The following is a 19965-nucleotide window of genomic DNA, read 5'->3' as shown; positions in this document are numbered from 1 at the left end:
ACAGGTTAAAATTCATTCATGTTGTTCACAAAGCATTCCATGAAATAATTGGCTGGAATAGGGGAAATAGGAGATTCCATAGCTGTTTCTTCTATCTGCTTATACAATTTGTTTTGACAACCGAAGTATCCTGAATTAATAACAGTAATAATTTCCAATATCAGGAGGAAAATCAATATGTAGTAATTTGTTTGCATTGAGTCAGAGGTTTGTGAAAAGTGAAACCATATCAACACCATATTGAAAATAGCTACGAAACATAGTCAAAAATTCTGCAAAAAATAAATAATAAATTAATGTAAGTGGTAACTGTATTTATTTACTTTTAATTCTAATGTCTTCTATATGCATCTTAATTTTCAAATCTATTCTTTCAATATGATATTCAATTTTATTCTGCTCAAAACAAGTGGTGATCACTTCTGATTTCTTCTTATTCTCTTCAAGGGTTGTCATTTGCCTGTTCCAGCTTCACTGGTGTGTTTTCATCTTGCAGGTGGTCTTCCTCTCTCTTTCCCTTTAGACTATATTTATTCACCTGTTTTGATAGCCAATATCTTTCCATCCCAAATTGATGCTCTTTCTAGTTTCTCTCTATATTTCTTGGTCTTTTCATTTACATTGTAAATATCTAGTTGCTTTTAAAAATTCTATTTCTGTAGCTTGTATTTTACTTTTATCATTCTTTTTAAAAGTCCATGTTGAACAGTGGGAGTGGCCATTGCTGTATAAAATTTTAATTGAATTTCTCATCTTGTTTTTTTATTCAGTGTCCTTTTAATTGTTCCACAGATTTCTGAGGTTTCTTTATTTTTTCATTTATATCTTTATCTTTTAGATATGTTATTATGCAGCCTAAATAATTAAACTGTCACTTGTTCTATTTTATTTTATATGCCTATTTTTGATCTCACATGATCTTGAACTTTAAATGCCATGACTTTTCTTTTGTGAAAGTTTTAAATTGCATTATTATTATTATAATAGTGTCTCCATGGAGTCAGAAGACTCGGATGAGATCACTACTAAGATCTGCAAAACTTCGACATAGCCCACTTCAATATCTGTGTTTATCGGCTATGGTGCGATTGCCGGTCTTCTTACTATGGACAGACAGAAAAGCACGTTCAAGATATTATAATGCTTTATGAATACCTTAGAAATGAAGCCTCAGCTTTGTCATAACACGTGCTCACCTCAGCTGACCCACAGGACACTTTGCAAATTAGACATCGAGTTTTATGGGAAATAATCAAAACTATTATTACACCGTTGCTGTGATATAACAGAAAGAAAAATATGGGAATCTTTGGAAATAAAACATTAGATCCTAAACATTTAAATATTATCCAAAGTATTAACTTGTCTGAATAACCGCGCGGTTAGCCTAGTGGCTTTGCGCTTCGCAACCATATGCCTGGGGAAGGAGTGTCCCAAGTTCGATTCCCGTTGTAGACGTGAGGAATTTGAGGATCTTCCTCAGGCATAGCCAAGTTAGCCGGTCTTGGGCGCGGTCAGTAGGGTTTTTTCCGCCAGTTTATCTGGCGTTTTTCATCCCGCAAACAGGCAAACCGGCCCTATGAACATACGCCTGTACAGTCAAAAATATATCCCCCTCCCCAGCGGCAGACCAGGCGACGGGTCGGTTGGGAGTAGTACTAACAAGAAGTCGCATCTAAAGTAACACGCGGACCCTGCATGGGAAGCGGGAATAACGCGTAGTAGAAGAAGAAGAAGATTAACTTGTCTGAATACATCCTAGCCTTCATTAATCAAGAATATTCACACGAATGCGTAAACGCACAGAACGTTCAGAACAAAAAACTGCATAACAGTAGTCACCTTGGTTAGTCCTTACTGTTTTGTCTACCAGTTTGTTTATTTACACCTGAAGAAATCCTGTACAACTGGGATCAAACATCCTGTTACTAAGTAAATAAATGTTATCACTTATTCTTATGTTCTGCCTTATAAACTTTAATCAAATATATATGTATAGTGAATAGAGTTAGAGATAAACCACATCCCTGTCTAACACCTTGATTAATTTAAATTTTTCTGTTAATTTATTACCTAACTGTAATTGTATTTTTGTATCCTTATATAAACTTTGTATTCCTTGTACCATATATAATGGATATCCTTATTTTTTTGATTATATTATGTAATTTTTCTGTGTGTATTTTATCAAAAACTTTCTCATGATTTCTAAAGACAAGATGAGTCTCTAAATTAAATTCTCATCCTTTTTTCAATAATTGGTTTTAACACAAATATTGTCTATACATGATCTTCTATGTCTGAAACCATTTGATTGCTTTAAGAGTAAATTGTTTGCAATATTTTGAAGTCTTATTCAGGATTTTACTTTAAATTTTTAACTTGTATTTAATAGACTGATTCCTCAGTAATATTCACAATCCTCTTTGTCTCCTTTCTTAAATAACCTTAGCTTTTGACCAATCTGATGGAACCTCACATTTCCTCCAACAGTTATTTGTTAATTTTAAAAATCTGTGATGTAAATATTCTCCACCATCTTTCCAAAGTTCTGTATTTATGCCATTTAATCTAGTTGATTTTCTATTTATGATGCTTTATTGCTTTTTTTTTTAGTTCTTCTAATGTAATTGGTTCTACATCAGTACTGATTTCTTCATTATTGTTTTCTGTTATTAAATTTGGGTCATACCATACATTCTTATAATGTTCTATGCATTGTTTCTCTTGTATTATGTTGATTTCTGCTGTATCTTTTCATTGTTTAATTTCCTCGATATTTTATATGCTATGTTTTGTCTTCCATGTATGTCTTCTATTTTATTAATAAATCTGTCCTCAGATTTCAAATCCTCTATATACTTCCTTTCCTAAACCAGCATGTAGATATCACTAACAGAGTCAGTGAGAGTTTTTCTTATTACTTTTTTCCATGTGAATTTGTGCACTGCTTTTTGTTGGAATATGGTGTTAGTAATGACTAAGTTGTTTAGTTTGATTGTTAAACAGTCCCTCTGACCAAAGTAGGTGTTGCAAGTTATTACTCGTAAACTCCAGGGTGTTTTTAACTTAGATGGTGAACGCAGACACAGCTAGGATTATATAAGTTGGTGGGTTTGTACACTGTTTGGAAATACATTTCTGAATTACTTCTGCAGTGTGGTGAGAGATCCTTTCTATGTGAGTTGGGGGAATTATGCTTCTGCATCATGTGTTGTTGTTTTTGCAACATTTGGGGCAGGGATGGAAGAGAATTTCATTGTAATTCCATTTTTTGGGGTTCACTTCCACTTAACTGAAGCAAGTTGGCATTCACATACATTGGTCTTTATCTGTTTCCCTGATTCAGCTCTGCATGTAGTCTTTCTCTGTCCTAGAACATGGTGCATGGGCCTTGATGCCAAATTAGGCAAATTTAACACAATCTCAAAACAGAAACTGATATTAAAATTACATTTGGTCATTGATAAAAAGCAGAGACATAATTTAGAGTTACCTGGAAAAAAAAAAATAGTCATTGCACGAGCTTACTCAGCTAATTTCTTCTGTTCTTGTAAAAGGATTTTCCATTATCCAGCTATTTCTGAAGTTCTCATAATGAACTAGCAGTTCAGTTTTTCATAATTTACCATATACCAGAGCTAATGAGAATTGTATAAAGACTGTGACAACTTTCTTTTCTGTCTCTGCACCAGTGCTGAACATTAAGCAGAAAAAACATATGGCATATCAGATGACAACTAAAAGAAGAATGAAATGCTGAATTGCTAGACCTTACAGTAAAGATGCTATGCGAAACACTGATTTAACAACCAACCCCCCCCCATTTTTTTATGTGGATTCCATCCACAAAAAGTTGTAAACTTATAGTTTACAACCTTACAAGTATACTTGTAGCAGGATTTTTTTTTTCTCCCAGAAACTGGTTTTTCATCCTGCACAGACAAATTGTCCTTTAGAACACACGTAATTTACAGACAAAAAATACTTGTGGTGGTGGTGAGCAGTAGATGGCATTGGTGTAGATCAGTGCTTCCAAAACTTTTGGATGTCAGAAGTCCCCCTTTGGAAAAATTAAAATATTTCACAGCCCCCCCTTGAAAAAAAATTGTAATATAGACATATATTATTATAATATTTATTGTATTTATATTTAATACAAAACACAGTGAATATTGCAAAAATCAAATGCAAATATGACATTTTTAGCATCTTACATACACATTTGACATGCCACATTACCTCATATTTTTATATAGATAGATATATTGTTATGGTACATTTACAATATAAGCATATTAAGCGTAAAATGATTAGTAATACAGAAAGAATTAAAAACATAAAAGAAGTTTAATAATAATTTAATGTGTGTGATGGATGTGTTTCTATACTGCTACACAAAAAGTCAGTATTAGGTGAAATATTTGAAAATGCAATTCTTAGATTTCTGCTTTGAAATGAAACTTATATGAATAAGCATATATTTACTAATATTCACTAATGGCGAAATACGCAGGAAGCAAAATTTGTGAACCTGCACCAATGTGTGATTTTTTTTTTCATTAAAATATAAAAAATAACATAAAAGAAATAAATAATAAAAATTAAATGCTTTTCTTTTAAGATATAAAATCTACTTAGTCTTAAAACATTTTCAATTTGTTTTCATTATTTCACGGTCCCCCTCATCAAAACCTTCGGCTCCCCAAGGGGGCTGCGGTCCACAGTTTGGAAAGCTCTGGTAGATGATGGAGAATTGTAGAGTAGGTGCCATCCCTTGATGACACCATCACCATCTTTGGAGGTGTCACAAAATAATAATAATAGTATATTACTATTAGCACTGAGTGAGGATTAGATAATCCAACTTTAGAGACCAAACATGGAACCTTTTAAAGCCACTACAAGCATCTAATGTGGGAGCAAAGAAATTCATAGCACCTAAAGTCATTCCCAGTGATCAATGCTCATAGGGAGATTTGAATCCATAGCCAGTAGGTTAGAGTATAGTAAATATGCACAGTAAAATTTACAAAGAGGGTAACAATTCCCAGAGAAATAAGTAACACTGCTCTGCACAGAAGGAAGTCTTTCAACACATTGCATCATATACCATATCCAGATACCTAGCTACCACATTCTTTCATAAAGAACTCAGGAGATTCAGTTATTCACATATAAAACATATGTGTTTTCTAACATCATTGTATCCAGTCAGCATGAAATTCCATATTGAAGAAAAAACTGGATTTTCTGAGAACACTGTGATCCTATTCTCTCATTGTGTGACAATCACTGATTTCGTATAAATTGAGCAAGTTTTTGATCTTGCCTTAGGGTTCTCCTTGACTATCTTGTTCTTGGAATAATTGAAATTGATGGCAATAAATACAGCAACATTGAAACCTGCACATGAATGTGAATGATAAATTTCCTTGCATAAGGGGATTCTTGTGCAATAGCTACAGCAAAAACAGAGAAAATTTTCGTTTCCTTCCTCACCCTGAGTGTCATGAAGACAGCAATGCAAGATACAAAGGTGCAGTTTTCTTGCTCTGCACAGAAGGAAGTCTTTCAACACATTGCAGCAATACTATAGAGATATATGACATCAGTATGATTAACAAATCCACATTTTGTTAACTGAAGACTCGCTACTTGTTATAGATACCCTAGTGTTTATGATTTCAGATGTAGTTGCAACATCTCATACTTAAGTCAGATTACCTGGTCATATAAAATACTCGAAAATAGGGTGCTGTAATGACGTCACCATTTGCAAACAAGAAAATCATCTCTCAGCTAGTGCTTTGGACAAGTATCATGGAGTTGATCAGGAGAGAGTTCATGCTCTTCCATAACAGCCAAAAATTTGAATATCTTTTTCTGGAAACAAATACAGTGAAAAGAAGCCACAAATTACTTAACTGTAAAAATGCTGAACTGACTGGGCCTTCTGACTCAATGTCCAGACTGCAGTTACTCTTAGTGCAACTTCTTACTAGATAGCCACTTGAATAGTGGATACAAGAGGATGGATGGGTGGGTGATTTGATTCAACAGTTGAATACCTGGTAACAGGATGTATGGTGAGTAATTATAGATTAAACATTCCCAGAAGACCCAGTCAGTCATGTAGCTTTAACTCTAATAATTCCAAAATAGTGTTTTTTTTTAAAAAAAAAAGCAGCTGTATGATAGGTGTACTTGGTTAATAATGAGCCAAATTAGTACTGAGTTATATTTTTTAATAAGAACTTCATATCTAAATCTGTATTATAATACTTTAACAACTGTGACATAACTTCTACAATTGCAAATACATTCAAATATGATAAAAGTTCTAAGTTTCAATTGGTGTTTATTATATTCTTTTTGAAACAGGTCAAACAAGGACAATCATATGATTAGCTGACTAAGTTTCTATAATTTCTTTAGTTTTTTTATTATTATTATTATTATTAGAGACCTCCAGGGAGTCAGACTCATCAAGGGAGGCCATAGATCACCCACACCAGATGTACCTTCTCTTAAACTCGTTCACGTTGGATGCACTCATTACTTCAACAGGCAAATTGTCCCACCCACTCATTCATTGCTCTGTGAGAGAATAATCTAGCTCTCACTCTTTTCTTAACAGCACATAAATCCATAGGTGTTCCCTTGTCTCCTTTCCACCTTCCATATAACAAAAAATTTCATCATTTGATTATATGTAACACCTATTCAGAAGTTTATAGACCTCTATCATATTTCAATTCTTTCTCTTATTTACCAGTATCCGAAGTCCACATATTATCAATTTGTCCTCACAATCTACATTCCCTAATCCCAACATCATCTTTGTTATTTTTTATGCATCCTTTTCTACAGCTTCTTTATCCCTTGCAAATCTAGGAAACCAAATATGCATGTAGTAGTCCAAGTATGGTAACATCAAGCAGTGCTTTTTTTCTGGCGTAACGCACCGGAACAGCATTCCGGCGCCTATTTTTTATTTTATTTTTTTTTTTTTTTACAGTTTTTTCAATTTTTCAAAAGTAATTTTTGAAATAATGTTCGTGCATGCATAACACGCATGCGCACACCATTAGCATCTACGTTTGTGGCTGTATGGACGTATGATTGACAACATGCGAAAGATTTTCAGTAAAACACTTGTTTATCTAAAAAATATCTTTATTGAATTGACGTAAATTTAATGTCATTATTTTCATATCCTTTTAGCTTTTTTTTTTTTTTTTTTTTTTACTTTTTAGAGTAAAAGTCTGACCCCACGTTTGAAAATGAAAAAGATTTCCAATTACTTTTCAACCACCGGTCCCATTAATAAAAAGCCCAGAATAATAACAGACACGATGTCAAAAAATATGGAAATAATGGTGCCAGTTGATGTTTTTGAATCATCTCAAGCTAATCTATGAGGAGCAAGGCCAAACTGAAAATGACTGGCTGAATTTCTGGACATCAGATCAAAGAAATGATTTTTGCTTGAAAATAAATGGATGCATATTTGCAAAAAGAAACTTTGCTGTATGTCTTGCAGAAAAGTTAAAACTCTTGGAATTGAAAGAAAGATGGGAATGAAAATTTCCAAAGAATGGGCCAACAATGAGATTACATATTCTGGCAAAGATAGGAAGCTACAGATGAGCTCACTTCAAAAAAAAAATGTTCGATCACAGAGAATCTGCTACACACAAAGCAGCATTAAAAATTGTTTCTGAAGCCAAAAAAAGACCCTTGAAAAGGTTTCTTTAAAATCATTATCTTGTGAAAAAGAAATAACTGCAAAAATTTTTTGAACAGCATATAAAGTAGCAAAGGAAAACTATTCATTCCATAATTTTGAAAGTGAAGTTGATCTGCAAGAACTGAACGGAATTGAAATGGGTCGTATTCTTCATTCAACAAATGCATGTATTAATATTGTGAATTATGTAAGTGAAGAAATGAGAAAAAAAGTGTTTAAAGAAATCGTTCAATCCAAAAATATAATTTCATTGATAATTGATGAAGCAACAACCAATAAAACCACTCTCATAGTGTATATTCGATGCTGTATCGAAGTTGTTGGCATTAATTCAGTGATAAATTAATTTTTGGACTTGATTGAACTTGAAAACATAACTGCAAAAAGTGTATTTGATTCCTTACTTTAATGTCTTAACTATTATGGGATGACAGAAGATTATTTAAAAAAATATTTAGTTTCTCTATCATGCAATGGCGCTGCTGTAATGTTAGGGTGCAAAAGTGGCGTGAAAAAATTGCTGTCAGAAAAATTTCCTTCTATTATAGTTTGGCATTGTGCTAATCACAGACTAGAATTATCAGTAAGTGATGCTGTAAAGGAAATTTCAGGAATCAATAGATTCAAATCATTTATTGATAAACTTTGTCCTATACCATGCTTTGCCAAAAAACAGTAGAGAGTTGCATTTATGTGCAGAATCACTAGAGGTTGAGCTGCTGAAAATTGGAAGAATTTTAAGTACTCGATGGGTGTCAATCTGGTTTCCGTTCAGTTTTGGCTTTGTGGAATAATTTTGAATCTCTAGTGCATCATTTTGAAGATGCGATGCATGATCCTAGGAGAGATAAAAATGATAAATGTATTTATGATGGCTTATCTACAGACTTTTTATTGGATCTAGGATTGATGTGTGATGCTCTCCAAGAATTGTCTGAATTAAGTTTGGACCTGCAAGACAGTGACATGAACCTTCACAAGGCAAATCAAAAATAAATGCACTTGTACAAGTTTTTGAAAAAAGAAGACAGCATTTTGGAACCTATTATAGATGTGCTGCAGCTGCTGTACGCAATCTGCACTTTCGTGGAGTTTTACTTCACGAAAAAGCTCCAAAAAATAATCCTCCTATCATCATCAAATTCCTGACATGTATCCTCAAGGGGTGTACAGGATATGATAGCACTACATGAAAAATTTACATCATTACTAACTTCCTATCTACAATTTTCCTCGAAATCAGTCTGTTACTTGATAAGACTCCAATATTTAGATCTTATATTTCTATCGTCTAAGGCACTTTGTACTGTATCAATCCACCTATATCTTGGCCTTCCTCTGGGTCGTTTTCCTGCCAACCTGAAAGCGAACACTTGTTTTGCTAATCTTTCCTCACCCATTCTGTTTAAGTGACCATACCACCTGAGATTAGCTCTGCTAATGCATTCCTGGATGCTGACAATGACAAGTTCTTTCCTAATATCCTCGTTTTTAATATGATATTGCCATTGATGCCATCTGTTCACACCTCTAATCTTTCTCAGGACTCTCATATCTGCGGTCTTTGGTTAAGTGTTTTACTTCTGACCCAGCTCTCAGATCCATAAGTTAAAACTGGTTTGAACACTGTCTTATATACAGCTAATTTAGTGTTCTGACTAATTTCTCTCTTATTCCATATGAATTTATTCAATTGACTTCCTACCATACCGGCTTTGTTGATTCTGTTGTCTATTTCCATATTTAATTTGCCATCTTCACTAAAAATTGTTCTAAGTAGCTGAAATGTTTTACTTGTTCCAACAGGTACCCCGTTCACAACGCAGTTGACATTTTCAATGATTCTACCTATTTTCATTATCTTTGTCTTTTTATTGCTGACCTTCATACCATATCTATTGCAACAGTTATTCAATTTAGTCAGGGAATCTTGCAAACTTATAGCGGATTTATTTAGAAGTATAACATCGTCTGCATAAAGCACAGAGCTGACATTAACATCACCAATTCTGATATCATTTTTAATACCACTCTCCTTCATAATATGATCCGTATAGATAATGAATAACAGAGGGGTTATTGTACATCCTTGTACATGCTCTGAATACCATTCCCATTTCATGAAGTGAATGAGAATGCGGATTTTCGCAGATGAATTTAATTATCACCCCAACAAGAGTTTCGTTGAAGACTAAAACAGTTTCGGAACTGTTATTCATCAAACTCGTTGGACCACCTTTAAGACTTTTCAATCCTTCAAAGTATGTTGATCTGTGGTTACTTCGAGGACGACATTCAGCCTGAGATATTAAGAGCAAAGAAAGGAGTCAAGACAGTTTGTTTGACGGGAATTGGACAAAACTTTGGAAAACACTATTAACTTTTCTTAAATTATATAATGTTTTTACAAATTTACTTTTACTTTTATATTTGGTCTTTGGTTGTATATTTTAATTTGTTTGTTTAATTTTACATATGATGATGTCTAAAATAAAAAAATGCTGAAGATAAATTATATTTAATTCATTTATGCGACTCCGTGACAGCAACAGCTGCTTTATATTTCATTTAAATTAAGATTTGAATATCATTTTCTTTAATGAAAAGCTTAACAAGATGTGAGTTCCAGCACCTTTTTTTTCTAGAAAAATAGCACCAATATCAAAGCCTTGTAAAGAGGCTAAATGATTTCCTTAAACTGTACAAATATGTTTCTCACTATTGTTCTGTACAAATATTACACTGTCTGCATAAGACAGTGCCTATCTGCACTTACCACTTTTCCACCATATCTGCACTATATGGTGGAAAAGTGGTAGAACTAACAGAAGAATTACAGAAATGCATATCAACATTTTTTGGTTAAAAATGTGCCTGAATTAAAAGGTATTAATATTACCTGTTCTGTAGGTTCATTACTAAGTATCTAGCTAATTTTCTAAAATGTTGTCGCAAAATAAAAGAGCTAAATTTTTATTAATACATCTAGACACTTAGTCGTGTTCAGATCAGTGATCTCATTATTTGATTATTTTATTTTTATATATTTATTTATTTTTTTGTACAGTATTTCAGATTTAATTTATCACTTAATTTTCTTTTTCCTCCCCATAGAGGCAGTAAACTGTTTTTTAAAGTCTATTGAAATATATACTGATATGGTAAGTATAAGTTTAGTATTTTTCATTTATTGTTTTTGATTACTGTACAAGATTTTTATATGTGTTTGCTTGTGAATGTTATTTAACAACAATCTTGATCCAATCATATTGAAATTCTTTAATCTGATATATTTAGTAATGTAACTCATTAATATTAATGAGTTTCTGATTACATGAAAGGTGCAAACATGCATAATCAAAATTGAAACTGATTGTAATAATATCTGGGGTTATATCTTTTAGATGGCAGGTGCATAAAGATGTTGCTTTTATTATAGTCAACCCTCACTATAGTAAACTTGTTCGCTATAAAAAAATTAATTCAGGACCAAAGCCTAATAAGCACATTGTTATGCACGTGCGTGCGCACACTACTGGTAGACTGAACATGTGAAGGACCCATCTGGAAGCCATATATGGAGGCAGATACTAGCATGTCACTTTACATCACTATCCTGTTCAAAAAAAAATTGGGATACTCAAGGCTTTAGCCCCTCCAGGGCAGAACAAGTTTCGTAATTGAGATGGGCAATGCAATCTGGAACAAGAAACTCTACTTGCACTTTTTGAACAGAATGGTTACAACAAAAAAAAAAACCCTCACTAAACTTCTAAAAAAGAACACTCTTCCCCCAACCCTGACTACACACACACACACACACCATATTCTTACTTTATATTGAAGGTACAACAGATAAATTGAGCTTGCTCTTGAAACAACACAAAATCAGGACAGTTTACAAACCTCTGGATAAAGTCTCCAATTTTCTCAGACAAAGACCACAAGAATCATCTCTCTCATTCCCAAGTGTCTGTAGTATACCTTATTAATATATTATTCAGTATTCTGGACAAACAGGATTGACCACCATGATAAGAAGAAAAGAACATAAAAATATTTGAACAGCCAAAAAGCAGACTAGTATAACATGCCTTGAATGAAGACCATTTCATCAGTGGTAAAACAAAGCTACTTGAAATGACGGTGAATTATGCACTGTGCCCTATCTGCCCATCAGCTGTAACTGCAAAACATCGCCATTAGAGAGCACTACTGTCACCTTACTAAGCTATTGTAATTCTAGACTGTGTCGCATGTGTATCTTAAAAATGCCTTTGATAATGCTGTCTTGAGCTAGTGAAATGCGCAGTTGTAAATACTTAATTTACAACCGAAACGTGGGTTGATACTCATGATTAAATTATCAATCCAGTGTTTTCAATTTATAGAAATTAACCTGTTGGAAAATGTTTCTTTTTTGTTGTTTTTTATTTATGTTAAGCAACCTCCTGATGATGCTGTTAGCCATATAGACAGCTAAACATGTCATAAACATTTCATCATCATCATCATCATGCATATCAAGGATTTAGGCCTAGCATGGCCTATTCCAGCCGTAGAAGTCATCAATGAATCATTTAAGAGGACGTCCTTGTTTTCTTTTTCCTAATGGCTTGTACTGTAAAGCTTGTTTTGGTAATCTTTCTGTTTTCATTCTTTGAACGTGTTCCATCCATTTATGTTTATATTTTTTAATTTTTTCTATTACTGGTTCTTGGTTTAATTCTGTCATAATTTCTTCGTTTCTTTTGTGATCAAATAGAGTATACTTTGCAGTTTTTCTCATAAACTTCATTTCTGCTGTTATTAATCTTTGTCTTTTTGTTTTATTGTCCAGATTTCGCTTCCATACATTAAGACTGGTAGGGCTAATGTATTGTATACTTTTAATCTGGTTTGTTTTTGAACTAGGTTTGGTTTAAATATAGAATTAATTACACCTGTTATTTTTAAATATTTTGCAATTTTTACGTTTATATCTTTTTCATTTTCATATGTGATCATACATCCTAGGTAGTTAAATGAATTCACCTGTTCTAAGATCTTGTTATCTATTACTATTTTAGTTCTTGCTGGATCTTGTCCTTTAAAAGCCATAGTTTTTGATTTTTCTGTTGATATTATCATGCCATAATCTTTGGCTATCTCATTTAGATCTAAAATAGCTTTCTGTAAGTTATCTTCAGAATTTGTAATTATTATTTGGTTGTCGGCAAAAAGGAGAGTGTTTAAGTTCACTGTAGAAGAAAGTTTAATTCCTTGATGTAAATTTTTATTCCATTTTATTATTATTTCATTTAAGTAGATATTAAAAAGAGTTGCTGAGAGGGGATATCCCTGTCGGACCCCTTGGTTTATCTCTCTCATATATGATAGCTCATGATTTAATCTTATTTGTATTTGATTATTTTCATATATACTTGTGATAACTTTTAGGATATTATTTGATATTTGTCTTTCTTTTAATATGTTAAATAATGTTTCTTTTAACTTTGTCAAATGCTTTTTCAAAGTCAATAAATGCAATATGTGTTTCTGAATTGTATTCTCTTCTTTTTTCTATTATTAATTTTAGGCAAAAGGCCGGGTCTATACATGATTGTCCTTTTCTAAATCCATTCTCTACTTCTAAAATAAAGTTTTCAGAATATTTCATTAGGTTGCTATTTAAGATTCTGCTATATCTTTTGTAACAGGAATTTAGTATACTGATACCTCTATAGTTTTTAGGGTCATCTCTGTTACCTTTTTTAAAGATAGGAATCACAATTGCTTTTTTCCATTCTATTTGGGGGATACCAGTTGAATAAATTTTATTTAAAAATAATAAGAGTCTTTCTTTGAATTTTGTTCCTGCTTATTTATATAGTTCTGAACCTAGCTTATCTTCTACAGGTGATTTTCTGTTTCTTGTTTCTTTCAGGCTGATTTCTAATTCTTCTTTAGTTATTTCCTTTTCATTTTTATTAATTGTTTGCCAGTTGTCTTTTTTTAAATATTTATCTGTCCACAATTCTGTGTAGTAATTTGGAAATTCCTCTATTTTCAATTCGGTGTTTTAATTTTGTTTTCTTTGGTATCTGCATTTAAGTGTTTCAAAATCCTTTATACGTTGGGTCTTATTTATATAAATCATGTTCTAAATTAGAAACAAATTTGTTTCATGATTCTCTGTCTTTTTCTGACTTCTCTTTTAGCTATGGCTCTTATTCTTTTATATTCTATTTCATCTTCTAATCTTTTACTGCTTAACCATTTATGATAGGCATCTTTTTTCGTTTTGATTATTTCTTTGATTGTATCATCCCAGATCTTCAGTTTTTTCCTTTTATTGAATTTTTTGGTCTTTCCTAAGCTTTCATTTTATATTAAGCCATTCTAATATAAACATTTAGCATAAATAAATAGTTGTATATAAGTTAAAAACCTCCATCATCATCATCAAATTCCTGCCATATACCCTCAAGGGGTGTACAGGATATGACAGTACTACATGAAAAAATTACATCATTACTAACTTCCTATCTACAATTTTCCTCCAAATCTGTCCGTTACTTGTCAAGACTCCAACATTATCAGATCTTATATTTCTATCGTCTAAGGCACTTTGTACCGTATCAATCCACCTATATCTTGGTCTTCCTCTGGGTCGTTTTCCTGCCAACCTGGCAGAGAACACTTGTTTTGCTAATCTTTCCTCTCCCATTCTATTTAAGTGACCATACCATCTGAGATTAGCTCTGCTAACGCATTCCTGGATGCTGACAATGTCAAGTTCTTTCCTAATATCCTCATTTTTAATATGATATATGCCATTGATGCCATCTGTTCACGCCTCTAATCTTTCTCAGGACTCTCATATCTGCAGTCTCTAGTCTTTGGTCAAGTGTTTTACTTCTGACCCAGCTCTCAGATCCATAAGTTAAAATTGGTTTGAACACAGTCTTGTATACAGCTAATTTAGTGTTCCGACTAATTTCTTTCTTATTCCATAGGAATTTATTCAATTGACTTCCCACGATACCAGCTTTGCTGATTCTGTTGTCTATTTCTATATTTAGTTTACCATCTTCAGTAAAAATTGTGCCTAAGTAGCTGAAATGTTTTACTTGTTCCACAGGTTCTCCATTCACAACACAGTTGACATTTTCAATGATTCTGCCTATTTTCATTGTCTTTGTCTTTTTATTGCTGACCTTCATACCATATCTATTACAACAGCTATTCAATTTAGTCAGAGAATCTTGCAGACTTGTAGCGGATTTATTTAGAAGTATAACATCATCCGCATAAAGCAAAGAGCTGACATTAACATCTCCAATTTTGATATCAGGTTTAATACCACATTCCTTCATAATGTGATCCATATAGATAATGAATAACAGAGGGGATAATGTACATCCTTGTCTCACACCAGATTTAACATTAAACCATCTTCCTGTACTTCCTTCAATTCTAACTGCTGACTCACAACTCAAATAAAGACTAAGTATTGCTTGATATAATGCCCCATTGACACCATATAACTGCAGCGTATTGAATAGCTTCTCTCTTGGCACCTTGTCATATGCCTTTTCCAAAAGTTAAAAACCTGGTAATTATCAATCTAAAACAACTTAGTTATTAAAATTAATTATCAAAAATATAGTTATTTCATTCCTGTGTCTATGTAGTTTATTCCAGAAATTTTCAACGAGTGAGGAATTTGTGTGCAGGAAAACCTTGCTTAACATGAATTCGATATGCGCGATAATCAGTTAGTGCAATTGAGTGAAATGATACTATTTTCTGCTTTAAGCTGGTGATTAATCAGTTAACTCATTTTTTTTTTATATTATGCGAAATTTTTTGTTGCCAATCTGCAGTGAGTGGCCATGACACTCAGCAGTTGACCAAAACTATCATTGCACATGCAAACGCTGTCCTCTTGCTCAATCACTTTTCCTTCATTTTGCTTTTAGATACCTATAAGGCTTTATTATATTATTATTATTATTACATGACACCTCCAGGTAGTCCAAAAACTCATTGAGGGAAGCATCTACTCTACAACTCCACCACTCAATCCACCGACTACAACGAATTGCAACTACCATCATCATCTACACCAATGCCATCTACCACCCACTGCTAGTATTTTCACAGACAATCACAAACATCCATGCCCACAGCGGGATTCGAACCTGCAGCCTTTCTGCTGGAGAGCGGATGCGCTAACCACTTGGCCAACCAGGCTGGCAATTCAACCCCTGATATGGAAAAGAGAACTGGTAAAGAAAGTGACAGTGATAAAAAAGCGAGGGAAAAGTAATTATGTTAAAGGAAAAGCTGGAAGCCATTAAGAGATATGAAAGTGGTGCTAGTAATACAATGATTGTGCGAGATCTGGGATACAGCGAGTCTGCAGTTCAGACTATATTAAATAAGAGCAAAGAATACAAAGAACAAGGAAAAGTTGCTACTCTTTCTATAAACATGCAGATTACCCGAAATAGAAGTAATTTAATGATTGAGATGGATTGTCTTCTATCACTGTGGATTGAGGATTGCAACCAAAAAAGAATGTCTCTTTCAATTATGTAAAAATATTCAGAGCTTTTGCCTGAATATTCCTTGTACTAAGAGGTATTATTTTTTGGTTACAATCTTCAATCAACGGTACAGCTCATTTTAAAAATCGAGTTGTATTGAAGAAGATGATGATGAAAAAGTCCAGCCCTATTCAAACATCTTTACTTAATTTTTTTGAGAAAAAGTAGCTCAATCAAATGTTCAGACATTAAATAAAAATTTAAGCAGTTGGTTATTATTAACTTTGATGATTTTATCCTCTAAAATATAGCTTATAATTTTTTAAAAAAATTTACGTTAACTGATGGATCAATTATAATTCCTATTGTTTATTGTATTCGCTTGAATCAATTTCACTTAGTGCACATTAATTGATGGATTAATTAATCGTGTTAAATGAGCTTTTCCTGCACATAACCCCACACAGGGCCCTAGGCCCCACGCAGCTGCTGTACACAGAATGTCTTTTAGGCACAACCTGGCCGAGTAAGCTGCTTTAGTATTATTCACCAGATAATTTGGATGCATCTGCATTTGGTGCTATTAGATTTGGTCTCATGTATTATCTAGCAGCTGACAGAAAATGCTTCACTACAGTTGTATCCTCAAATGGAGGAGGTGCTCCCTTTCTGATTTATTAATAATAACACATTGAGTATATCCAGCAAGGCCATCACCTTTACTACCTGTGAGTAGAAGGGGGGATACAGAAACTAAGCATGGTACTCTGAAGATGTAACATGGCAGCTACGTTGTGCTTTAGTATATAGGGAGTGGTGGTGTTTTACTGGGCAATGAAACTCACAACACCTGAAGATCTAGTTGGCATTTCCTCCACCTAGGGAAGATATACTTATAAGGTGACAGCACTTGACTTGCCACAGTTCCATTTATGGAAACTAACTGTACCAGCCTGATTGACTTGAGTAGTTAGTATATCTGCTCTCCAATCACCATGCTGTAGATTCAAATCCTAATTGGTCATGGATGTTTGTGATTGTGTTAGATGGGAAATGAATTTCATTGTCCTGTGTGAGACCACTTACCCAGAGGCTTGAAGTGACTTGAAAAAATTCCATGTTTAATCTTCAGAGCAGGGTTTCTGGATTACGTAAAAAAAAATAAATTAAAAGACAAAAACAAACAAAAAAAAAGTTATAAAATAAAAAATATCCTAAGCCTACCCACAGTATAATGTACTATAGGATTACAACCTTTTATGGGTAGGAGCAACATATGAAAAAAAATACCAAGGAGCTGGAGATTGACTTCACTTGGAGAGGCTATATATATATTGTGCATCACTAGTCCATTAATGGCCACATAAATGAAACAATTATCTTATTACTTACTGCATTACTCTATTTAAATCATCCTGCAGGATCCTAAGTTTAGCATAATCAAACAGACAACTGGTTATTCTCCATCAAGTTATTCCCATGTACAAACCACACTGTTAACCTGCATTCTCCTTAACATATACTATTCCTTGATGTCTGTTAACTCTGTCGAAATCTTTGACACCAGCTTCATATTCATTTCCTCGTTGGCACTATTTTCATAACATAGTAAATTTCTATGCTGTATCATTTCAAGGACTATCTTGGTGTAGCCATTGTTTTTATCCAACTTGGCCGTAACTTATTATAGAAAGTGAATAAATTACTAAAGAAAGATCAACTCTGCATATGGCCATGCTGCCCCCCCCCCCCATAGGGCATCACATTTCTATTAACCCATTTTTGAATTCTGTCCTTAACCAACTCTTCCAATACCTAACTGCCCATTCTGAGATACTGATCAGTCTATAATTTGCTACATCTTTCTTGGCACCTCTTTTTATTAGCAGAACTAACTTGTTCTCTTTGCACTTACCTCCATGTGTTGGTACCGGCCCTTTTTGTTCTGATTCTTTTTCTAGCTTTTCCTCACATACTCTTCACTCTACTTGTCGTGAGTCTTTATTATTATCCTGCCTTCCAGACTACTATCACTGGGATCCAATGTTTTGCTGTCATGTTTACCATGTGGTGTGATCCATGGATATCCAGAAAGAGGATCCTTGTAGTCTTACACTATTTTGGCGTCTGCTTTGGCAAGACAGGCAGTCCTGGATGGCCTAAGCAGGATCATTAGCTAGTGGGCTTGACTGCAAGGTTTGAGAGAGTTGCATAAAGTTTCTTTTCCCATGGTCTGTGGACAGAGCTGAGGCTTTCTGTGGTGCTTGTCTAGTGTCTGGGGATAGCCTTAGCTTTTCACTCTTGAGCACAGCCATTGCTTGGCAGAGAGTAGCCATCCATTTGTGGCTCCGTAGTGGGTGGGTGCGAAGATCTGTCACTGAACTAAACTCCTGAGAATGAACACTTCCCTCAAAGTTCAGAAACCACATTATATCTTCAACAGAGTCAAAGTAAGAAACAAAGAACATTATAAGCTGTTATAAATACACCACTGTTTTTAATCATGCACTCAACAGGTGAACATCTAGTTGGATAAATGTCACCCCCTCTTCATCCAAAAGGGTGGGCAGAATCACCAAAATCTGTAAAGAAACTGCATTCAGGAGATATCCTTATTTTGAAGCAGCTACAGTAGCAAAATCAGAAAAATTGGTCTATGCAACATCTTTCAGGGAGAATACTGATTATGGTTACCTCTACTTCTTTTTCACAAAAACTTCAAACAGAGGTGTATATCCTAGTGTGACCTCTTTGATGTTTTCAATGAAGACATATGTTCTGAACTCAACGACCAAGGAATGACAGCCATAAGAAGAATCCTGATAGGGATGGGCATCTAGTTCACACCAGAAATATCATCCTTGCCTTCAACAAACAAAAACCACTAACATCTGTCAAAGCAAGATTTCTCAACTGTCCATAGTGGCTCTATATCCCCCCCCCCCCAGAGTACTTTAAATGTCAGAAATATGGTTATTCTCAAACTGCCATCTGTGGCTGTAAAGAACATGAGAATAAAGACTAAGAGCAAAACACCAAATGCTCTGTAAGGGATACTACTCAGCATACTTCCAAGCATACAAAGGTAGAAGGATGAAAAGAAGTTACAAAAGTTGAAAACAGAGCAATGTATCACATAACAGGATGCAAAGAGGCAGTATAACACAACAATAGCAACAACATCTGCTAAACCCTCTTATACTGAGAAGAAAATTGTAAAGAAAGTGTCGGGACAGTGACAAGGATGTCAATCCTGCCTTCTCGGAACTACTACATTCCTGAAAGATATTACTTGCTAGTTGTCTTCTTTAAATAGATAAAAGAGAAAAATCATTACGGATTCATTCCTGAAGATATGCCAAAAATGGGCCCACTTCATGAAAATCCTCTTATTAAAAAATAATGGAACATGCACTGCAGACGATCAAAGATTTGTAACACAGATATAGAAAATGCAATGAAAGAAAAACAAGTAGCATGCAGATTATTACTTCAAAAACAAAGGAAACAGAAGAAATATAAAAACAAAAGAAATATAGCTAAAACCATAGTAAAGAAAGCTCACAAAGATTCTTTGGATAGATTCACTCACATGTTCACTGCCAAGCATGCGATATCGCGTGATGCAAGGTCTCGCCGGTGGTCGATCACGCGTTATCGCGTGGACGTCGCTATCAA

At 33.9% G+C, this 19965-nt stretch overlaps 1 protein-coding gene across 2 annotated transcripts in view; it reads left to right on the top strand.

The window, feature by feature from the left end:
- The window catches only part of LOC150101396 (alpha-soluble NSF attachment protein-like), a 209880-nt gene that overhangs the window by 83779 nt on the left and 106136 nt on the right, over positions 1-19965 (top strand). For both annotated transcript variants that reach the window (XM_090400554.1, XM_090400553.1), the window contains exon 4: positions 10868-10914. In XM_090400554.1, coding sequence (XP_090256680.1) covers positions 10868-10914 — 47 coding nt within the window. The remainder of the gene's footprint in view (positions 1-10867; positions 10915-19965) is intronic.

The sequence above is a fragment of the Typopeltis vanoorti genome, chromosome 11 (assembly GCF_054136105.1).
Source record: "Typopeltis vanoorti isolate ZY-2024b chromosome 11, IOZ_Tvanoo_1.0, whole genome shotgun sequence".
Classification (NCBI taxonomy): domain Eukaryota; kingdom Metazoa; phylum Arthropoda; class Arachnida; order Uropygi; family Thelyphonidae; genus Typopeltis; species Typopeltis vanoorti.
This window is presented reverse-complemented; position numbering and strand designations above follow the sequence as displayed.